At 37.4% G+C, this 24,039-nt stretch overlaps 1 protein-coding gene across 6 annotated transcripts in view; it reads left to right on the top strand.

Moving 5' to 3' along the window:
* The window catches only part of TENM2 (teneurin transmembrane protein 2), a 679,035-nt gene that overhangs the window by 305,702 nt on the left and 349,294 nt on the right, over positions 1–24,039 (top strand). For 3 of the 6 annotated variants that reach the window (XM_057415150.1, XM_057415151.1, XM_057415149.1), the window contains exon 1: positions 6,999–7,555. The exons of 2 other annotated variants lie outside the window; for them this stretch is intronic. In XM_057415150.1, the coding sequence (XP_057271133.1) occupies positions 7,510–7,555 (46 nt within the window). In that variant the 5' untranslated portion in view covers positions 6,999–7,509. Of the gene's footprint in view, positions 1–6,998; positions 7,556–24,039 lie in introns of those variants that run through there. One more of the 6 variants, XM_057415152.1, reaches the window with a different exon arrangement.

The following is a 24,039-nucleotide window of genomic DNA, read 5'->3' as shown; positions in this document are numbered from 1 at the left end:
CTTGTTGGAAGCTGTTTATGGGAAAGCTTGTGCTCTAATATCTCTGACTTCATAAAGTTGAAGAATATTTCAAATAAGAGCCAGATAGTTCACTATTGTTTTTAGTCTGTTGAGTGGAAGAAGTGACACAGCCTCAACTGAGTTTCCATGGAATCAAAATATGTGTATTCTAAAGAAAAAGTGGATCTAGGAAAAAAATACTGAATGTTGTTCTTAAATTTAGGATTTTTTTTTTAAATACAGCAAGATGCTTATGACTATTTTTAAGAAAATGAACATACTTAAAAAACCACATCTCGCTATTCATGATGTTGATGTGGTTGCATTTCGGAACTGTGAAACAGTTGTCTTAAAAGCCAAACTAAATATGCATTTGTATTTTTAATTTTTAGTCATTCCTAATGTAACGTCATCCTCACTCTTTATAGAACTTTTAATATAAATACACTTTTTTGAACGTCTGTGTCGCTTTTTAACAATTTACTTCAAAGACTGTGTCTTAAAGTTCTCAAGAATCAATCATGTCAAGTTCTTGCTGTTCTCAACATTCCCATCAGTACTTTACATTTACCAAAGCTTTTTTTCAGCCTTTTGCTTCACTGTGCGTTGCCTGTTAGTGGTGTGACAGGGATAAAGACAGGAGCAGCTGTTCTGGTTCATACCAAAGGTTCTTCAAAACCAATATCCTACGCCTGCTGAGAGCTGATGGCGTGCCAAGAGAAGTGTTACGAGAGCTTTTAAATGCCATATCAAGCCTCCTTGGTGGAATTTTAGTCTCTTCTGAACCACACCAGAGTAAACCATACTTTGTTGAAACTACCCACCCTTTCTCCTAGCTGCTCACTTGCTTGAGTTATAGCATAGATACAGTGTGAAACTGTTTAATAAAAACCCCTCTTGACTCATGTTGTAAGTAGGACTCTGCATTTATGCAGGCAGCGAGCAGGGACTGAGCAGCTGTTTTTATATGCTATTGTTATGGCACTGCTTGCATAGCAATCTTGCCAGTGGTGCTTGCATCATTACTACTGTGGTAACTTGGTGTAAAGTTAAGTGTTTGGTATGGGTCTGTTAGGTATGTGCAGAAATGGAAGTCCTCAGGATTCTCTAGGGGGGCTTTCAGCTGACCTAGTGGACTTAGAGGCCTTTACAATTCTGGTTCATGAGATAAGTGGAATTTTAGGTGTCATATGTAGGTGCATGTATAGTATCTGATTATGCATTATGTGAAGCAGTTTGAAGCATTTAAGCATTTAATGAATTGCCAGGCGTTACTAGTAGGGTAAGACCTAATCCTGTAAGACCTTTGCACTATAAATAAGAAAACTGGAGGTTTGGTGCAAAAATTGTGATTGTGACATGAGTAAAAAGGAGCGAGTGTTAAAAAGTAAGACCTTTATCCCCGTTTTCCCATGCCCTGCATTAGAGATGAAGAGCTATTTTTCTGTTTTCATTTTGGATCTTTGTTCTTTAATAACTCTTTTCTCTCCCTTGCCCCCCATGTAATTTTTTTTTGCCACCTCTTACAGGCTTATTTTCCTTCTCAGGGAAACCTTCCCCATTTGAAAGCATTTTAGGCATCCTTTGCACATGGCACAGCTAAAGCGCAGCTCCAGGCCAGTCAGAAGCTCTTTGGGCCCTGGCATAACAACAAATAATTTAAGGAGGTTTCTAGATTGGGTTACGTGCTTCCACACTATCAAGGAAATATGCTTGTGCCAAGATCAGCTCACAAAAAGCATGGTTTCTTGATGAGCCGTGTGTTTTAGGGAATGACAGCAGTGGCCTTTTAATTGGTTGATATCCTTCTGCTTTTTGGCATCTGTATCATAGGCATAGCAAAGCAATGTATATAGCATCTGGAACTGAACTCACAGCAGGAGGAATCTCAGAATAGAAGTCAGCCTTAATATAGGTCAAGTTAGTGCATAGGAAACCAACACATCTTCAAAGCTGTGGCTCACAGAAGTGTTGAATGCTCGAGGGTATACTTAAGGCATGAATGTTGCATATTAATTCGGAGGACTGGGCAGTAAAACTAGGCTTTGTCAAGTTTTTAAGTGTGTTGCCCAGTGCTCTAAGATAAATTGTGCGCTCTGTGAAGCTATGTACTCTATTGACTCTGTAGATTTGTACTTCATGTAGAGAACTTAAATTACCTAGTAGTGGAGAAAATCCTTTATGAGCCATACAGCTCTTTCCTGGAAGCTGGCCTTTGTCTCTGCAAGCAGAATTTACCTATACAGTGTAAAGATGCTCCCTGCCCATGTTAGAAAGAAATCATGGCAGGCAGACCTGTACCTTGAAGGTAAATTATTCTTTCCATCCCTAATGTTAAGTGAGGCACAGGAGGCTTATGTGAACTGGCTGCCATTTAGGCGGAGATGAAGGTAATCTGTTTACTGCTGTTGTAACAAATGTAACTCCTTCTGTGGGAGATGCTTCAGGAGTTGTTTGACGTAGGGATGAGAGTCTTAAAGGGCCTCAGCTTGTGTGACTGTCTTCAGAGCTATAGTTGGAGCAAGATTTCTAAACAGAAATACGCAAAGCAGACACTAGTACAAGTTGGTGCCACAGAAGTCTGAATTTTGAAATGTCATTTTAGTGCATATTCCTCTGTGGTAAATAGAATGGGGGAAGGGAAAAGGGGAGAATTGCATGTGCTTTGAAGTTGGTATTCCAAAATAACCAGGAACTTACTGATTATCTCCTATTTAGTTCTTCTGTCAAGCAAAATTTACAAAAGTACTTATTTCCATTCATTCATGAAATGACAGATTTCATAATATATTAACACTTACTCTATGAAACAGAAAAAACTAAAAAATAACTATATAAACAAAACCCAGCTGATGTGTTAGTTATTATCACTTACTGAGGTGACAGTGATAAAAATCAAAGATTATTTTCAGTAGCCGTTAAGAAATCCCTATGACTCAGAGCCAAATGACAAGCTGCTTCTGCTGGTGTTTTCTCTTTGTTTCCCTTGCATGACACTTGGCTATTTCTTCTATCTGTGACCAGCAGTCAAACAGATAAATTTGTTCAACCATGCATATAGTGAGTAAGGTTGTAGTGTTTGGACCAAATGGAGGTCATAAACAATTTTAATTTATAATGAGCTATCACATGTATTCAGTTCTGCTCAAAAAAGCAGTATTTAAGTGGTTTTATAATTCATACCAGCAGTAGCATCACATGTATTCCTTCACTCTGCCAGGATGTTACATGGAGCTTATGCCTGTGGCAAGGTCTTTAACTTGTGCCTCTCACCAGTAAAATTATGTCTGATTGTGATACTTCTTTTACTGTACCAATTTCATTTCTTGTTGCAAATTGAGTGCTGGAAAGTTAAGTATACACAATATAAGACACAGAGAATTTTCTTTCTGCCTCTGTTTTAGCCCTTGTGCTACTCTGTTGTATTTCCTCTGAGCAGTGAACAGATCGCAGTCCAGAGAATGGTGCTTGGGGAGGGATGAAAGGCCCCACAGTGTCATTCTACTTTTATAGTGATTGTGGTATAAGAGAAAGATCCAAAGTTATTACTGAAGCAAGGTTTGTGGGGGGAAAAGGTGGTATGTTTTATTAAACCAACCAATATAACTGAAGAAAAACCTGCTTGCAGTCTTTCTACAGGTCTGAAAAAGAAGAAACCGAAACAAAAGGTTGGAAAAATTAGTTCTTTTTTCGTGCTTTTCAACTAGATAGAGAAAAAGTCTTTGCTAGATGTAGAAAAGAAGGATATTGGAAGTGGTCATTAGCTCTTTTGCCTAGCCAGATGCTTTCATTGAGCTCCAAAGGATATGTAGGCAATGAGTGTTTCTAGCCAGTACTCCTGTTAATGGGCACGAGTACTTCTGCAGTCTTTTGCCACATGATTTCCCCATTTTTTGCTGCCCTAATGCTCCATGTTCTAGATAACACTATCACTGTGTTTTCCCAGCAGGGAGCTGTGGGAGGGGGATTCAGCATCAGTGAAACAATGCAATGTGTTGAATGTTCGTCACTGATCTATTGCTATGCAAGTTTTAAGTGCCAGACATAGAGTACGCATTTGCATGCAGGCTGATGAAAACCTAGACCTCAGACAGAGGAATGATCTACACTTCTAGTAGAGTAGAGAAGGGATCAAGAAGTTTTCTGTGATTAAACTTGACTTGGCTTTCTTGGGTAAGATTGAGGGAAAGCTCTGATTAGTTGTTTTCTCTGTAACATTGCAAGTATAAAAAACGGGCTGGAAATCAGTTATTTATATATCTGCACACAATGTCATTACTGGTACATTGCATTGTGTAGCTGTTTTATAATGCTCTGTGGTGTGGTGCCTGTGTGCTACTGGAGTATTGCTTGGGCAAGCTGAAGTGGAAGCACATTTAATGGCAGTAAAATACAGTTTTGCATTCCTGTTTGTCAGAGACCTAGCTTGTCTTAGAGAAATGTGGCTGGTTTATAGAATAACTTAACTTCCATAGGAGAATAACTTGCTTTGCTCACTGGAGCTGTCAGGGCTCAAGCAGTTCAGTGTCCAAACATTTTTTAGTTCAAACACAAGGTCAATTCTTGTAGAAAAGAATTTATTTAGTATAGTATTTGAGCTTATGCTTAGTTTTAGCCACACAATCTCGTATCCTTCATGAAAACAAACAAACTGCATGCCTGCTTTCAAGTGTTTTGTTGACCCTGAATGTAAATACAGAGGTTTGATTGCCTTGTGAATGTATAGATAAGCTTGTGAGGCTGAATAAATACTTCTAGAAGTAGGCATATATGTGTTTGTGGTTTTTGAGAATTGTTGTCATCAATATAATCTAGTACATTGTGAGATAGGAGGAAACTGCTTATCAGGACTTCCACAAGAAAAGCAATTTACCAATAAGAGTGAGAAACACAAAACGAAGTGGGAAATAGCCAGGAAAGATCTCTTACTTCATTGTTCCTGTTCCTGGTTTTTAAGTGTGCGTAGGCATGTGCCTATGGGCACGCCACATAGATGGAGTGAACTTCTAGCAACTTATGCTATAAACTTGCTTTTATTCTTCTTTTTAAAAGGTAGCTAGAGACTTCCATTACAGCAGTTACTAATCATACTCTGGAAAAAATTGCAGTATCTGAACACATGGATCTCTATTTCTCCTTCTTCCTCTTGTCCCCTTGAATCTTCAGGTGGTGTTTATTTCCTTCATGTCTGGAAGAGATAACAGGAGGCCTTTAAAGCAGCTACACTGTTTCGATTAGATTCCTTACACCAACAGAGCAAGGAGAAATACTTGATGTAAACGGTCGCACAAAATGCTCTGTTGCTAGGTCAGGCTAATGCTGTATTGATACACATACGGAGAGAGGTTTAAAAGCTCAGTGTTCTTTTGAATATTTTTTTCCTTGTGGTAAATTTTACTCTTAGCTCATCTACTGAAGGTTGCTCAAGAAGATTAGTGAGAATCTTGATTTTAATGGGTCCATATTTATGCAAATGTATTGCTAACCCCCAGGGGACAAAAAAAAAAGAGGTGAAACACTGAAGCAAGCACATATTTAGCAGTAAGTGTGGGGTAAAGAGTTTGCAAGCTTAGAGTTGTTTTGCAAGTTTTACTTTACAAATATGAAAACTAGATTCTAGCTGCTCAGAGCTTAATATGATGGTTTGTGGGGACATTCTGGGGGATAACATTCACAGAAAAACATCAATTCTTGTGAAATTTCTTGCACAATCACATATAGGTACTCAGTGTTGAAGTTGGCCACTGATTCCCTGATAATCACTCGTGAACTCGTATTCATAACGTCCTCTCTGGAATGGGAAATCCTGACAGAAAAAGATACCAAGTTATGTAGAGCTATTGAAACTTCTTTTTTATATACTAGCTGGGTACCGTAAAACATGGATGCCTAAATGTAGCCCTGTGTGATTTGCATTATCCAATATGCTCTACAGTTGAGATCTAGATCCAGATTTCCAGAATCTTATGCCACTGACATAGTCCTCCGCTTTCCTTAATAAGAGTTGAGATGCTGGGATCCAGTGGGAGGCCCAAGTGGGATGCTGCTGCAGAGAGAAAATATGTTTTTTTGCCAATTTGTTTATGTTCCTGCTGCTCTCTTAACCTTCTATCTCCATGTAATATCCAAGGCTGATTGTGGACTTGTACTGGTTCTGCAGACCAGTGTTACGCCTTTTGGCCAGCTGACCAATTGCCAGTTGGCTAAAAGTCTGATTGCCTTTACCTTAAAAAGGTAAAATGTATAAATAAAGCAAATTACAGAAGCTGTCCTAATGTTACAGACGCTGTATGCTGTTAGAAAATCCTATCACCAATACAAACAACCCTCCCTCACCACCACCCCCCACATCTTGTGTGGAAATGAACCCTACTTGTCTGAGGAGTTACATGTGAACCTTTTCTAAATGAGTAGGAACTCATAATTGAATATAAAATTTTAAATGTAGTTTTTAGCTCCTAATAGCCTTTTTTTAAACAATTTGAAATGTGATTGGATCTCTCATGGGTTCCTTTAAAATCTAACTTGTGGGTCGCATTTTTTCTTCTACTCCTTAGTGCAGCTTCATATAGAAACAAGAAGACAAACAGAAGAAAGTGTCCATAATACCTTTTTGTTTTAAACATGCATTTATCAATGCTAATATGTTTTGTTGCTATGAAAACTCAGTTATCAACATTAAACATTTGTTCAGTCATTTGTTTATCAGCGGCAGTTTGTTAGTAGTTATAAGTAGAATTCCATCTGCCAGTGAAACTATATTGTAAATTGGTGAGGAAATTAGCAGCTCCTGAGGTTTGGGGGTGGGGGAAGGCGTCTTTCCTAATGAATATATGAACTTCATTGCACATAAATGCATCTCTCGAAGATGGTTGAGGGGAATCTCAGGTATACTGCACACAAGTATGCCAATCAGGCAAAACCAGGCACACATTGTGATTATCTCAGTTTTCAAACCTGGAAGAGACAAGAGTGTGTTGCTAAATGAGAGAGGCAGTATGTCATGCTCACTGAGATAAAAACAGAAGCTGCCAGACACTTTGGCTTTATTCTGTGAATTCTTTGCTTCAAAACTCTCCTGTCTTTTCTTCATGCTTATTCTCCCTCACATTCTCATTCTTTCTCTTTCTCTCATTGCTGTCTCGATCTCTCTCTTATTGTTCTCTCCCTCTTTTCCTGTCTTTGATGCACATACGTTGTCACATTTCATTGACTCTCCCCTCTTCTCTGTTCTTACACTTACGCCTAGTGGTGCTTTAGCCAGAGCTTGCAGCCTCTCAGGCGAGTTTTAGTCATGTGTGAAGCTCAGTTTGATCGAGCGCTCCTTTTCTGCCTTTTCACTCTTGCAAAAGATTAAAAGGTGGCGTCACATCGTTCCCCTGCTCTTTCCCGCAGGAGGGACTTTAAAGGGACAACAAAAACTAATCACTTTCAATAAGCGTTTTCTTGCAAAAAAGGGACTTAGCTGTGCAATTTGAGGCTGGTGGTGAAGATTGGGAAGGCTAGAGGATGCTTCATACTGCTAACAAGGGAAGGAAGCCTTCAACTGAGGCAGGTAAGAAGTGCCTGAATCCGAATGTTTTATGGAGTGGCTTGGTCAGAGCGGTAGATTTTCAGCATTTTGTAACTGAGGCAAGCAACTGCAGCAAGAGGCAGCATCCGTGTTGTATCAGATTCCTTTTGTTTAAAATGTAAAGTATGTGCTATAATTTGAATTAGAAATGGGGTTGTGAGGATGCTGTATTCACACTGAATGATTCTTTCCCTCCCTTTTTCTCTGTGTATCAAAATAAATCAGAGAACCAGCTTTTGTAAAAGCTGGACTTTGCTTAAGGGTACATTCAGTGCTGAAATCTCAATAAAAGAAAAGCTTTAGAGTCTTACAAGCCTCGGGGAGCTTGCATTCTGCAGTTTGGCTGCAACAGCTGAACTAAAAATTAATAGTACTTATTTACTGTTTATTGACTAAGGTAAAAATCTTAACACTGAGTTTGGGTCTAGGAGAATATGGTTTATTTGCCTGGCATTTCATCGGATGAATGGCTATACCCTTTCAGACATACTGTAAAACCTATTTTGTGTTTATGTTTTGTAAATTGAGATTAAGTAGCATCCTGAATGAAATACGTGACTAAAACTCATAAAATGCATCTGTGTTTAGTAAAACAATCACCAAATTAGAATAATGGATTTATGTCAGTTGTCAAACGGAGTTAACTCTGAAAGTGCTGTCCACAAGTGCACTTGGATCACAATAAAGGGCTTTCTGTTTAACAGTTATTGAGAGGAGCTAATTTATCAGGCAAAGCTTATGAACTTAAGTCTTGTGATAACATAAAATTGTATAGCTGAAAGTGTTTGTGGTTTGGGGAAACATTCCCTTTTATTCGCTATAAAAATACATTGAGGTTCTATAGGGATTACCAAAGCAAAAGAATTTTAATTACTTTTTAAATGTTACATTTCATCAAGTGCTTTTTATTCACAACTGGAATATTTAGCTGCTGGGACTTCTGTTTGTGGTCTTCACTGGCTTTGGTGCCTTTTTTTCTCTCCCCACATTTCTGCTCTTACATTTTACAGTTGCCCTCCGTATGAGCAAACTGAGACGCCAAATAGTAGGAAAAATTTCTGAGCAGCAGTGATGTTCTAAATTTCATTGTCATACAGGAAAGTGAACAAGCAGTCAAGGATAGTTAGACCATTATTAGGGATTTAAGGGAAAGCAAATAATATTGCAGTGATCAGTTATTTGTAAAAGTAGAGTACTAGTTAACAGTCTCTGAAAGCAGGGCTGTGGAAAGCGAACTTTATAAGCTGTTGTAGAGTAAACAGTGATGGGTAGGTTTTAGTGTTGCAGACCTACAAATGAACGTAGTGCAGGTGGAAATCATGTTTGCTTGAGAACTTTTGTCTTTATACCAGTTTACCCTAATGACTTGAGTCCTGCATGTAGACGTACAGATGCAGGGTGCTATGTACCTTGCAGAATCCAGTGGCAGTGCTTTGTGTACAGTTGCAGTAGCTGATTTTACAAAATAGGCAGAAGCCACTACACAGCTGAAAGGGATCAAGCCCCTGGGAAGCGTTGTCTCCCATCGGTGCAGAGGGACTTTGCACATTACTCCTTTACCTTCAGTGGTGTACATATTAAGCCTCAACTAAAGGGACAGGTTTTTTTTCTGAGGACTTAAAATCAGACAAAAGAACTTGTAACTGTTTCACTGATTCATATTGGACATTTTTACTTTTTAACTGTAGTTTTGCTGAACTTGTTTATTATTTGGCATTGGAATTGCCATTGTGCCTCTCTCACCTTCAAAAAGGTTCCTATGCATTTTTTCAAGCTCTTTGTATGCTTCAGATCTATTTAAAACCACGTTGGATCAAAATGAAATTGAGTAACTTGCCTGACAAAAATGGAAGTCCTGGATGTAATATGGTACTTTAAATGGTATTTATGACTTAAAGTATGTGTAAGTGTAAATGGTAGATGACTTTTGGTATAAATTAGTCACAAAGAAATTGCTTCTTATGAAATGGCAGGAAACTAGAAGGTTAAAGACAAGCTAACTTGATCTCTTTGAGCCCAGATTGCAGGTTCTCAATTGTGGATCGTTTATCTTTCCTTTTGGCATTTGCTAACTCTGCCCTACTAGATGTTAAATGGGTGATTAATAGAAATAGTAGCATTTTACTGATGTTCCAGTAGATGTTGCTGAAGAGCAAAGGAAGGATTACTTCATAGAGGAAAAGAAATGCAGTGGGATTACAAAATCCAAAGAAAAATCTCAAAAGCAAGTGGTTATACAGGCTGTTGGTAGTTTAATTATATGAGAGCAATAATTTTTTACATTGTGATCCTAGGTCTGTTCAATCTGAAGAAATACATGCACTGAAATGAGGCACATGGAGAGACAACTGCCTTTTAAGGCTTTTAGTTTTCTCTTACCACTTTTAATATTCTATCAGTAGTATTAAGATTGTTTCAAATACATGCCTTCTCAGAGGAAGGGCAGAAAGAGTGTCCCTGAAAGTCTGTTGGTTTATTTGGGTTTGGTTTTTTTTTTTGTGCCTTCACAAAATATATATGTTTAATTATAAATTAAGAAGTGAAATGCATGCAACATCAACATTAGAATTCCAATGCAGTGAAGCTGCTTTCCTCTGAGAATAGTAAGAGCTTACCAAATGAACACCTAACATAATAGCAAAAATCCATTCTATTTCTTGATTTGTATGTTCATTTTTTTATTTGTGCATTTTATATTTTTTATTTATATTGTATTTTTTAGCTATGAACAATTGTGAGTTACCATCTTCTGTGCTTACGTTCTGAGAGAAATCCTGTGATGAGTCTCAGATCAATAAATTCTAGAGTAACTAATGGCAAATGCATGGATAGGAAGCTGAGATGGCCTGTGCTAAAACTACTGGCTTATTAATTAATCTGGTCAAATGATAAAACAGTCCCAAAGGATGGAGGATCCCAGTATACAGGCACTAACTGAAGCAATTTCAGGCAACCACTGACCTCTATCTGTGGGAATATTTATTTTTGGAGGTGATCATCAACCAGAACTGATTTCAAATTCAAGCCAGTAATGAGTGTTGTGTTGGCTTTTTAATCCTAGGTTTTCATGTCAAGTAGGATTAACATGCAAAACTTGGGCTGGTCGTAATAAAAATGTGATCTCTCTGCATTCACCTGGTTTGTACCTATTTGTACCTTAAATAAAAAAATGAAAACCAAGAATTAGTTGAACATGTTTATGAGAAGAGATTTCAGGTTGTGTAATTAAAAATTTAACTGACTTTTATAATACATAGCATCATGGTATTATTCAGTTTGCTACTTCCTGTGTGAGGAAAATTCAGCTTCAGCTTATAATTGGAGAAAATACAGAGAGAAAAAATTTGGCAGATCTCTGAAATCATCTCCCAAGTCCTCTGCATTGGAGATTATTTATTGCAGTTCAGGTTTAGTATTTTGATGGGGCTTGGAGGGTGTGAACACCAAATTTACTTTATTCTGACAAGCTTTAGGTTGATGCTTTTTTTTTCTCACACACATGTGCTATTGCCAGTAGGGGTTTTCCTTAATGTTCTGCTCCCTTAATTTATTGTTGAATTTCTGCATGCCTACAACTGTTCACATACGGAGGCAATTCCTTTAACCTTCAAAAAACTGGCCGCATGCTTTGTATGTGGAAGGAGTGAAATCTGTCTGTGTGTGGCTTAGGAAACACTAATGCTTATACATATTTACTGAACAGTTTTGTGTTTTTATGCTCAAACTTAGAAGTTCTAGGGCTTTAGAGACAATTTTCAATCAATATTGAACATGGCATCTCAGCTGGGCATGGCCAGAAGTTTATGAGCACTTTTATGTCTTTACAGTTCTGTGTCATTCAGAAAAATAAGCCTGACTGTTACCAGTGAGAGAATATTACCAGAATTATGTTCTTGTACCTTCCCTATTTCAGTTTACTTTCAGACTTGTCAGTTCAATGAAATGGTACATAATTTAGTTTAAAAGATCGTAATATGTCATCAGTTTCTAAAGAGAATTCCCTGTTGAAAACATTGGCAAATTCAGTTTAAAGGCTTATGACACAATATAGCCCTAAGGAATAAACTTTTATCTTTGTATTTCTCAGTTCTCAAAGTCATGAAAAGACAAGCAGGCATACTTGTGTAGTGGAATTCTATTTATGAGTACACTAGGAAAAGCTCAGACTAGCTGAATAGGGTAAGTAATTCTGGCCACAGTTGAGCCTAATGGCAGATTTCCCAGTGGCAGCAATATTGTATTTCTGGGTTTATCTAAGGATGCTTATATATTTATAAAGAAACACATAAATCTGAATATGTATTTTAAGTTAAACCCATTTTTAAATACATGCCTAGTCTCACATTATTGGAATACAGGAAGAATGGATGACTAGAAGTTTGCAGTAATTTACTGAAATATAAAACCATGGGTCTGTACACAGGAAAGTGTAGTGCAGATAATAGTAATTTAATGATGGAAGCTTTTTTCAAATGCCTTTGTATAATTTGTTCTGTCACTGTGATAGTTTCATTAAAATTTGCTATAAGGTGAATGAAAATAATTAAAGAAAATAGAAATACGATTTGACAGTGAAGGTATCTTAAGGATGTTACTTCTGAAGAAAGAGACCTGGATATGCATTTTTTCCCTCATTTATGTTGAAGTAACTCCTGAGTAACTTAAAGTAGTGGACCTAAGTTCTGGTTTAGCTGTAGTGTGTGAAATATATTTAGCTAGTGCAGTTCTTAATCTATGCATGCAGTTTTTGGAAGACACAGTTCTGTTTCTATCGGGAGTTTATATTGATTTAATAGAATTCCACCTGTAGCTCAGCTGATGCCCAAACAAATAGTTTATATCTCTTATCATGTGCAATGTGGTTATAACAGTGTAAAATGTTGCATAAAAAGCTTTGTCATTCCTCCCCCACCCCCTACCCCCAAAATAACCAGATATTCTTCCTAAACTTCCCTTTGTCCATGAGATTCTAAAGGACAAAGTCATGTAGAATCATAGAAATGTGAAAAGATATGAAACATGAAAGCATCTTAAGAGTGGTCCTTCTCTATAGAACATTAGCAGTATTAGGAAGCCCCTTCATCTTTTCTGGGCATTTTACTGTGAAACTGGATACAAAGTATTTTCAGTTGGAAAATGTGCCGTGAAAATTTCACATTAATTTTGTATTTGTGGTAACGGTTTTTTGTTACACTTGACCACAAAGTATTACCAAGTAATGGTTCATAACAATGTCAGTTATGCTAATATTGTTATAGAGTCACATAGTCTTTTCTGTTCCCCTAATTTCTCTTTATTATTGGATTAATGTCTATTTTGAACAGGGTTTAGTTGACAAATTCAACTCCTTCAGCCCTTTCTGTCCGATCTAAATGTCAAACCCAGCCAGGCTTTTGTACAGCTTTTTCCCTGGCAGCAAAATGGAGACAAGGAGGCTGTTGGAAGGTGTTCTCATTTGGTGGGGAGAGGAATTGTTGATACTGAGTTGTGAGAGACTTGTCTTCTCTCCCTACATGCAATAACGCCTATCTTTCAGTAGCTGGGAGCTTCTGGGTTTGTGGCACTCCCTTCCTGGCAGGCATTCATGCTTAAATGAAACCTGGAATATCTCAGTATTTACATTCATACTTGTAGCTTAGTTCTGTACGTTAAAGATAAAGGAGGCTGTGCTGTGTTTGGGTTGGAAGGACACAGAAAAGAAAGGGGAAAAAATAGCAAGAGGTTTTTCATGTCTAGAAAACATAGGAAAGACAATGTTTCTAAGAACAGTTTGTGGTTTAAATAAAAACTGTAGCATCAAATACTGCCTACAGATTTTTCTGAAGTCAATCTAGTATGACATTGCTCTAGTATGTGTACATGCACATAAATAATGTATATGTGCTATACATATATACATACAGTCTCTAGAGGTCAGTAGAATGTAAGGAATGGGCAGATGTTCAGTTTTTCAATATGAGACTTCAAGATGCAGCATATCAGTTGTTGCTACCTAGAAAAGATGAATGTGTTTCTAATGAAATTTGGAAGTGAAGTAATTAATCAGAGTTAACAAAGAGCTGAATGAAAGAGAATCATGTCTGTCTTGTCTGTCTTGTTGCGGAAATGAGCGTAAATTATTAGTTTTGGGCAAATTTGTGATAAATGCTCATTTACACTCCAAGAAACTTGACAGAAATCCAAACCATGATTATCATATTATAGTTCATTATATTGCATCTCCTTACTAACTTTTTTTTTTTTTTAGATGATGTTTTGGACTGACTGAAATAAAACTCAAAATGGGCTTTTGAGACAGCATATGTGAAATGCCAAGCAAATCAGGACTACAGTGCAGGCAACACGTTTTCTTTCCATGTTTACCCAGTCAGCCTCGACCAGCCTTAGCAAATTATTTGTTTTATCCTTGTTCACCACCTTCTAAATTGAAATCTTCTGCATGGACTGAACACTTGGGCTTGAAGGTTCTGCTTTCTTCTTAAAAATTGTTTTGATAATTCCTTATTACAAGCAGCAAGTTTAGGGGTATTTTTAATATACCGTGACTTTGTTTTCTGGGAAACTAAGCAAATGTAGAGCTTTTATCTCTGAAAGAGTTGGTTTGAATTCTAATTTATGCTGCAAGTGAGAAGTTTTGTGTTTCTAGTGGTGTTTTATAAATCTAACATAAAAGTCTAAACCAACTATAATTCTGTGCTAAAGAATAGTTGAGGAAGGTAGGAAAGGGTGTTACAGATGATTGTTTCAAAGAGATCTGCAGTAGAGCAGGCAAGCAGGGTGTGCAGGTTTTTAATGTATTTATTATTTGTTTGATTCACAATTATTATGGGGTGAGTGCAGAATTTCAAATGTTGAAAAAAATCAGCTTCTGAGCAATGAAAATATGTGAGCCACATGACTGAGAAAGCAGATGTTTTAATAGGTGTACTGATTCTGGAGCATGTGCAAGTACATTGGTTTATGTTTCCATTCTATCTGGAGGAGAATAGTACGCTGGTTCATTACATCATGGAACTGATATATTTAGTCAGTGGCAAGAGAAAAAGACACTGGTATCTTGAGTGTACTGTAGTGGACACAGAAATAATAAGCTTTATTAATCTGATGGCATTCTGCTAGTAGCAGTTTAGTTAAGTGTTGATTCACAGAGGTGGTGAAGGCATCAGAGATGATGGAACCTGGTGGGCTTATTTGGATGCCGTGCTGTGTAGATTGTGCCATTTTATTTCTTTGTGTTTCCTATCATGTTTTTCCTCATCTTTGTGAGGAACATCTGAAAAGAAAAAAAAAAAGACTTCTAAAACTTACTCCTACTCACAAAGCTTTAATTCAACAACCACTGATCAAGTATTTTCCACTTCTAGTCCAGTACTTCTCAGAAAGTGGAAATGGCTAGTATTTATCCATAGCATACAAATGATTGTTCAACATGTCCTGTCAAGGCATACTTGCATGGGAAAATGTACTAATGTAGCTTTAGCAGTCTCTGAACATCACTGTGGTTAATGTGGCTTTTAGTATCTTTGAAGCTGCCTGCAGCTGCTGCTTAACCACACTGCCTATACTAATAAAAAAATAAATAAACTCTGGTTTTCTTTCCCCACTGTTCTTTGAGTGTACTGAAAATTTTCTTTTAAGCATTAGATGTGACAAAGCAAAGATGATGTGAAAGTAACATTTAGACTTCAGTGGCTCTGCTTTTGGAGGAGCAGAAACACTATCAATTCTAAGTTTCATTAAAAGTATGCTTTAAACATAAACTGTGGAGGTAATGAAAGATGTACTTACAGTCATTATTATGTTCTGATGATGATAAATAGTGACTATGTTCTGATGATGATAAATAGTGACTATGTATGGTCTTCATTGAAGCCTGGTGGCTCTCCACATAAACAGCACAGAAAAGTTTGAAGATCAGCCTGGTCCTGGTATATGAAGTTGCAATATCTGAATATATAAAAACATCACCTCAGAAGAGAAGATCAGATTATGTGTCTGCATGGAAGAGGTCTAGGTCCACAGCTAAACAACCTGCTTCTCATTCCCCATTGCTTGGGTTCCAAGCAACATGCTGCTGAGAAGGCAGGAGTCTTGTGCAAAAACCTGTTTTCAATCCATAACAGAGAAACATACAGTCCATTTGGCATTCCTTTTCATGCCTCCTTGCTATTGTTCAAGGAGTTGGTGAGGGGGCTGCTATTAAGCTGGTGGGTTCCCACTCAAAGCAAGTACCTCACTGAAGCATGGGAGAAGATGACATTTTAGAAGGAAAGCTAGACTAAACTCAGTTTCCCTTGGATACTCTGCTGGATTCTGAGAGAGGGACTTACTCTCCAACTGACATCTGGACAACCACTGTCTTGCAGAATACCTGCTTGTTTTCTGTTTTAAGCACAAAGAAACTAGTATGAATGCTTGTGGGGGCAAAACTTGGTCTCAGAATTATCACTTTTAAAATGTGCATATGTTTTAATGGTTTTTTTTTCCTCCCCCCAGCAGAAATGTAAACAAAAGAATAGTGGAAAGTGGGGGTTTAGATCCAGCAGTGCTTATGGTAGGTATTTAAGTGAGGTGTATTTTTGGTTTCAGGAATGTAAGGAGTGGATTGCATCTTACTGTGTGAGAACAGGAAATAACTGGATACAGCAAAAATACAATTGCAAGATTCTATCTTAAAAGGACCTAAGAAAATAATCTGCACATTCACCTTTCAAAAATATATAAACTGGTGTTTTAAGAAAACAGTTGAGATAATAGTGGGCAAAGTATGTGTTCTACAGTCAAGACAGGCTATTGAGGAATGATGGGTTCTTTTGAATCTACAACCTGGTAGCCAATCCATTTATGGGTAATCATAATATTAATAAATCGTTTGCATGATTGTCTGTGATTGAGGAGAAATTAATTTCATGAATCAATTGGTCTGATAGCTTTGTGCTCACTGTTTTGTCTCTCTGTGGCAAGAGGCGTATGCTTAGAAAACAGGATGAAATTGCTCACCTTCTAAAACAAATACTACAGAAACAAGAGAATTATGTGCAAACTTGAGTAACCATGACATTTGGATGTAAAGAAATCTGAAATGACAGTAATAACCAGTATCACTGTAAAATTACAAATTATTTCAATTTAAGTGGTTTCATTTTTCTACACACATTTTAAAGTCTGTCACCATAAGCTGTTGACTTCATCTCAAATGCATTCTGCAGCCTTGACAGTTGTTGTGGATTTGTTAATACTAAATCAGTAATTGTTGCCTTTGAAGAGGGATCCAGCATCTTCAGCAAAAGCTTATTAAACTGTAAAATATGGATTGCCTTTACCCTAATGGCCTCTGAATCCTATTACCATCCCATTAGAGAGTGTGGGATTTTAGTAATTCTGTTGTTGTTTCCAGTGGGCAACAGTACAATGGGAAGGGCAGGGGTTAATGCAATTCATCTCCTGTAACAGTGTAACAGTGAGTCTTTTATCATTCAATGGGAAGCTTTTCCTTGGAGCAGGGAGAGTGGCTTCAACCAGAACTACCCCTCCCCCCAGAAAAACCCCACCAAAACTCCCTTGAGATTTTCTTCATTACCTACACTTTGTAAACAGAATAGAAATGAATAAGTTGATAAATAAGTGCCAAGTAGGCTGCAGTCTAGAAGGATTTTCAATTGCTGTCATTATGCCAAGAGGTATATTGAAATACCTCTTCAGTCAAGATCATTATATTTTTAATTATTTAATTGCATTGATACCTTAATATTCGGCTTGGTTTCCAAAACCATGAAATCACCTTATTCCTTTTCTCAGGAATGTACAATGTGAAAAGTGTGAACCAAAACGTAAAGCAAACAATAACAAAACAAGTGGTGTAAGTGGCAGGAGTGAAACTTTTGCATGTAGAATGACAGTTGCTTCACTTGATCTGTATTAACTACCTCAAGTGATAGTACATCCTGCTATAGGAGTGATTTCTTCAAAGTTCACAATAGAAAGGAATATGGAGCATTAATAGTTACCAGGTGGAGTACTGTGTGGAAGTTGTGTCTGCCCTCAGTAGTGAATGAGGCCAACATGGAAAGTTTTCAGCACCTGATACGTTTTGTTTCATGGAGATTCACTTGACAGCTAAATTCTGAATGATGGAAGCAGCTTGCTTCTGATTTCACACCAGGATAAAAAAGGGGAAGATTTCAAACAGATATTGCAAGGGAAGCTGAGACTTGTCAGCGTAATTTTTCAGATAAACAATATCTGATATACTGATGTGCATACCATATTGAGTTGGGATTAGTTTGAGTCATGAAAGGCTTCTAGCTAATACTTTTCATTTTAAATAAAGACAAAAGGGATTGCTATTCAAGGTGGTTAGTTTGCCTTTATTTAAGAAATCAGAAAATACTTGTAAGGATTGGAGTTTTCATAACTGTTTTCTTGGTTTTCTTCAAAGTTTGTTGTTGTGTCTGCTGTAGGGTCACCTATAAATACAATGGTTCACTTTGTTATGAATAGCTAGGAACTTACATACAAGTAGTAAGGAGCAGAGAAGGATCTGGTAGAAGACAAATGGACTATTTTTTCTTAAAAGTGCAGTCAGTAACAGTCATGTGAGTAGCTTTTTTGTGTCCTACCTGTGTTTATTTATGCCTTCCACATGTTTGATAACAGAACCTAAGAAAGCAAAAGAGAGAGATATCTTTACAGAAGCACTTGAGATTGAGTATTCTATAAATATTAATTCCCCTTTGCAGTATTTCCTCGGTAAAGTTTGTGGGACCTTGCATTTGTTACACATGCTTGCTCATATGTGCACAGGCACTTAGAGCTGTTTTCTGTCACTGGTAATACTGTGTCCTCGAGAAAAGGAATCGGGTACCTCTTTGTCTTTATGCATTCATTACTTCCAAGAATAGAATATTACCATTGCTGATCCTTCCTATGAATGTGGGAAGGAGAAAGCTTCAATTCATATGCTTGTAAGAATTGCACCCATATAATCTGCTCACTTAAAATATAAAACAAGGAACCAGTAACCCAGTTTCTTCCTTGCGGAATAGATAGGTTGTCTTCTCTTTTACAAGAAGTAGTGAAATTTAAATGCCTTACATTATGTTATACAAGTAGGTCAGTGTTATATCAACTGATTTGACAGGAAACTTCTTTCCCCTGCTGAAGCTACACTGTCCTTGATTTATAATGAGTAGAGTCCGTATGTCTCAGTAGCTCAAAGTCTAATTGTGTTACGTACTGAACAAATATTTGGGAAGGTACAATCCATGCATTGGTGAGTTAATAATCTAATTATTGCCTACTTAGATAATGATGTAGTATCTGAGTATTTTGAGGCTTTTCTTCTTGCTTATGAGAAATTTGGAATAAGAGGCTACTAGCAGATATGTGCTTGCTTTGGAAAATGACTTTGTTCTAATAAATCTAAGAATGAATTTTGCTTTAAGCATAGGACCTAGATGATAATGATAGAATAAGGGAATATATATGATGCTGCTTCGTTTGACTTTTGTATTAATTTCAGACTTTGGCTACATCTTTTCAGAACATATACTTAGTTTAACACAAAATCAGTCAGTAGCAGTACTGGTATTATTTCTGATTAATTTGTATACTCTTAAGTATACAAACAATGGAGGTCAATAAACAAGGTTTAGCAATAAATGTGTTGCAAAAATAAATTCATTTTAATTGCCAGTTGTAACAAAGGGCAATGCTACATGACTTTTGTTCACACTTTTGTGTGAATAAAGATGTGCATGATGACCATCACAAGAGTAAGGAGCACTTGATTCTGCATTGTGCTGGTGCAAAGCATAGTGCATGCACAAGAGAATAAGTGTAGTGAAACGTGACCATTTGAAGACTAAATTGTTTTCAGGAATGCAATGACCACTAAATACATGAATTATGTACCTGCTGTTTGTCTTTGGACCCTTTAGCCTTAATCCATTTGTTTAGTTCTATGTTGTGTATCTAGCAGTGTGGTTCAGGCGCTAAGCTCACGTGTACTGTACAATAATATGTTTTTATTACTTTCTATGATACACTCAGTTTTTAATTTGAAGCCTATGTTTCATACTGGGTTCGGTTTTGTAGTGCTGCAGTTTGTTAGGGATATAGCTAGTTAGATGGCCTAGTGTACAGGATGCATATCATTCCAACTGTTCCGTTTCAAACCTGCTTTATTTTTTGTTTACATGCTTTTAAGTTGCTGGTTTAGAATGTGCTATAAACTGGAAAGTGCTGCCATGGATTTATGGTTTTGGGGTTTTGTTTTGGTTTTTTGTTTGTGTTCTTTTTAAATGTGAGTTTATTTTCAGTTAAATTCTCTGTGATTAAATTTAAACTAATTTCTTAAAAAAGCCTTAAAACAATTATATTTTCTCAGCTTGCTTTTTGCATTGGAAAGCTGACGTTGTACATTTAGTACCAACATTAATCTGTCATCAATATTATATTATTTAAACATTTGACATACACCAGAGAGTTGGAGGGGGAAGCAACAAGCAAATAAAACGTTTGTGTCAAAGAGCTATGTTTTACATTGACAAGCAACATTGGTCTCTTAGCCCAAATGTAATTATAAGAGATCTGAACCTAATAAAGCATGTAGTATTTTCATTTTAATCTGTAAAATAAAAATGAACTGCTTAGGGGAAACTCTTAGGAAAGGGACAAGTAACTACACATAGAAGTAAAAATTGCATAGTCACGAATGGAGTAATTTTCATGCAGGTTTAGTGGTCGGTAGTTAAACCCTGGACTAATAAAACTGTTACCTGCAGCACCCATTTATATTTATATATAAATATATATATTTATGCCCTTTTGTGTGTACTTGGCTGAGTCTTTTGTCTGTACAGAATCATAGAATCACAGACTGGTTTGGGTTGGAAAGGACCTTCAAATCATCCTGTTTTAACCCCCCTGTGATGTGCATGGACACCTCACTCTAGACCATGTTGCCCAAGCCTCTGTCCAGCCTCGCCTTGAACACTGCCAGGGATGGGCAGCCACAGCTTCTCTGGGCAACCTGTGCCAGTTCCTCACCACCCTCACAGTAAAGTACTTCTTCCTTATCTCTAACCTGAACTTCCCCTATTTGAGTTTAAACCTGTTACCTCTTGTCCTATAGCTAGGGTCCCTAAGCTAAGCAAGATGATCTCTTCCTGTTGGATCACAGGTTTTGTCTTGTTCACCTTCCTTAGAAGAGCTAATCTGGGAAGGATAGAGCCTTGTTATGAGAAGGCAAGTGACCTCAAAGGTTGAGCTTAATATCTAAAAATAATTGTAAATTAATTAATTCTTTCTTGTAATTTTCTGATACTGGCATACCACGCGGGGGAAAGCCAAGAAGCTCATGGAGTCAGGATTAGCTTTGTTCTAACTGCAATCCAGCAGATATTTTTCAGAAAATGTCTTCTAAGCAAGTGTCAGGAGGCCTCACAGTTTGAGAGGTGTCCTCCTGCCTCTTGCCCCACTGGGTTTTAAACAGGAAGAACAGCAATGTAGGATTGCTCAGTTTAAGAGTCCATCCTGAAAAGTTCAAGAGACATCTTCTTCCAGGGATGCTTATCTGACGCTTATTATACATTTAAGGGTGGAAAATAACCCATTCATCTAGAATTCTATTACTAAGTAGTGATTAGTTCTTGACTTTTTTGTGTGCTGATGACCAGCTAAGCATCACAGGGATGTGCAAGTCATAGCCCTGACTCATGATGATCTGAATTAATTTTACGTTGTGAAATGCAATATCCTTTTTGCAAAGTAGGACAGCTTTCTACGCAATCTCGTCATTGTATTTCAAACCCGTTCTATACCGCAGTGTTTGTACAATGTCTTTGCAATACCTGCATATTAAACCAGAGCTATCCACATATCAAGTCTGTGGGGTGGCATATGTAGAGGGTTTTTAATATTTATTCCTTCCCAGCCTTCTGATGAAAAAAGAACTTTCATCTACCTTAACAAAAAGCCTATCTGCATCAGAATGTCTGCTTTTTAATTAAAACATTGTTTAATTTGTGGATGACTTTGTGCCCTGGTAGCTGTGGCATTTGTGAGTGTCACAGGTGACAATGTCTGAGGTAAGTATCTGATTCAAAATGAAGATTTGAATATTCAAGACACTCCTGACTTCATACAAGCCAAGCACTGCACATGGCTTTTATATGCTTGATGCCAATGTTCTGACCATCAGAATACAGGAACTGGAAGAAACCCTGGTGGTTCCCTCACCATTTTCTTCTTGTTCCCCCCAAAATTATCTTAAGCAGATGTACTGCTACAACTAACAAATCATAGTAAACCAATATTCTAGTATGTTCCACTTCCTTAACAAAAATGTCAGCACAAGTTTATCTTAAACACAAAATTATTCTATGTGTATATGGAGTGACACATATTAGAAAATATGAAAAAATTAGAAACCATGTTTATAAAATAGGAATTGAGAGAATTGGTGTTTTTTCACATTGAAGTCTGCTAATTCAGAGCAATTATCCTACTGAACATTGTATGAAGTTAAATTCTTCTTCTGGTGTTTGCAATACAGATTTTTCATTCTTCATTGAAATTTTGAATGTGTCTTTCAACTAGTACAGAATTAGTTTGTCTTTTTGTGTGCATAGGCACTGGGATGATCTGTACTTTATTTTCCCCCTTTGTACTGTTTGCTGACTTTGAAGAACAATAATGTATCAGTGGCTGTTTTGATACTGTGAAAAAAAAACATGCAGTTGAACTGGCACTAGAGTAAATGTGAAGGGAAGGTGCTCTTTGTTAATATCTTGTCTTGCATGGTTTAGTAGTACTTTCTTCTGGTAGATGTTGTCACTGTTGTCTGAGTGGCACTTGGCCTTCAGGAAACACTCCTGTGCTGTGCTGGCTTTCTACAGAAGGGTGAGCTTAGAAGTTCAGGGCAGTACTGCAGTGACTGCAGTACATTTCAGTTGTATTGCTGGCAGGTTTTGTGTAATTATGCTGTGTGTTAGATTGCTGATATAATCCTAATAAAAGGTGTCCCTTGTCTCCCTAACACAGTTTAAGGAAGGGGGCAAAGCAAACATGGGCAGCAGAACTACAGGTTTTTACATGTTGTGGTTGTGAGAAAAGCTTCATGGCATGTCTGAATCTGTTATCTGAAGTGATCTGATGAACTTCAGATTATTTTCTCAGACTTCATTTTCATGTGGGTTGTTTTTCTTGCCTCCAGTGCTTTGGCAGTAATTTCGCATGTATCCAGCTATTAACTATAGGACCTTGCTTTGTTTCTGTGTAGGTAAACTGGATTTCACCTTGGAATAGTAAACTTACTAGCTGTTTTGATTGTCTGTTTAGGAAAGTGTATGCTTCTGGGGTGTTTTGGTTTTTATGCAACTTCTTTAACATTGAATTAGCAAAAATAAAAGGTATATTAAAACCATTAGAGAGAGTTCCTGCTTTTACGTGAGCTCAATTTTCTTCTGTGCTAAGTCTCCTGAGATCTGTAGACAGTCAGTGCCAAGATAACATTGGCACCATTTTCTTATTGCCATGGTGATCTTCAGCTCTGCTGAATACTCAAGGGAGACTATGGTATTTTAAAGTGAGTAGAATTTTGGTAATTAAAAAAGGCTGGAAGGAAGAACCTTTCTAAAATCTCCCGGCTTGGGTAAATAAGGATAATGAATTATGTCTGAATAGCAAAGTTATTAGTCTGCTTCACTTGATTAGTACAGAATAATAGCTAAAAAGACACGAAGGGTCGGAGGGGGGGCAGGTAGTATCTGCATGTACCATCAGCGCTCAGAGTCTGAACTGAGATCTTCAGCAGCTTTCCCCACAAGAGCCCTGGGAGCAGCTGTGGCTGGCTGCATGGGCACAACACGCCCCTTTGTTGGAGGGTGCCAGGCAAGAGGGCTGCCGCCTGCTCCTCTTGGCTTCGTCTGCACCAGGAATTAAGGACAGGAATACATTCCAGAAGATTTTCCAATTAAAGCTATTGCTTTAAAGCTGGATTCCTCCTTTGTATACTGTTTTATCAAATACAAATTGTATGTGTTACTGAAGGCAGTGAATATTTCTGAGTTTCCATCGCTTTCTCTGCGGCAGCCTAGTTTTCAGCTTTGTATAGTTACAGCATGAGTCAGCACTTGAGGTTGGTTTATGATAGTTTCAGATATTCCCTCTGCTTTTTTTCTTTGCTTTTCTGTGTGTCCTTTCTCTTTCCCGACCTTTTCAAGAGCAGCAATCAGTGCGCAAAGGCAGTGTGAAGCGTGCTGACAGGAGGCATGGTGAGACACCTGCTATGCTAATATGGTTGGGTTTACAAACAGAAAAAGAGAGAAATCTTTGTACTTGCTTGATTTCAAGCCATTATTTCTGGTCAGATTTAGCCCTTCAGCCATAGTAGTTATTTTTTGCAAAGCTGTGTATTGTTTTTAACATTTGTGTAAATTATGCTTTTGGCAAGCAAATAAGCA

Source organism: Pezoporus wallicus, unplaced genomic scaffold (assembly GCF_028554395.1).
Source record: "Pezoporus wallicus isolate ANWC-B61680 ecotype Strahan unplaced genomic scaffold, APGP_CSIRO_Pwel_v1 contig_4161, whole genome shotgun sequence".
In the NCBI taxonomy this organism is placed as follows: domain Eukaryota; kingdom Metazoa; phylum Chordata; class Aves; order Psittaciformes; family Psittacidae; genus Pezoporus; species Pezoporus wallicus.
The sequence above is the reverse complement of the archived record's forward strand: the minus strand, read 5'-3'. Positions and strand labels throughout refer to the sequence as shown.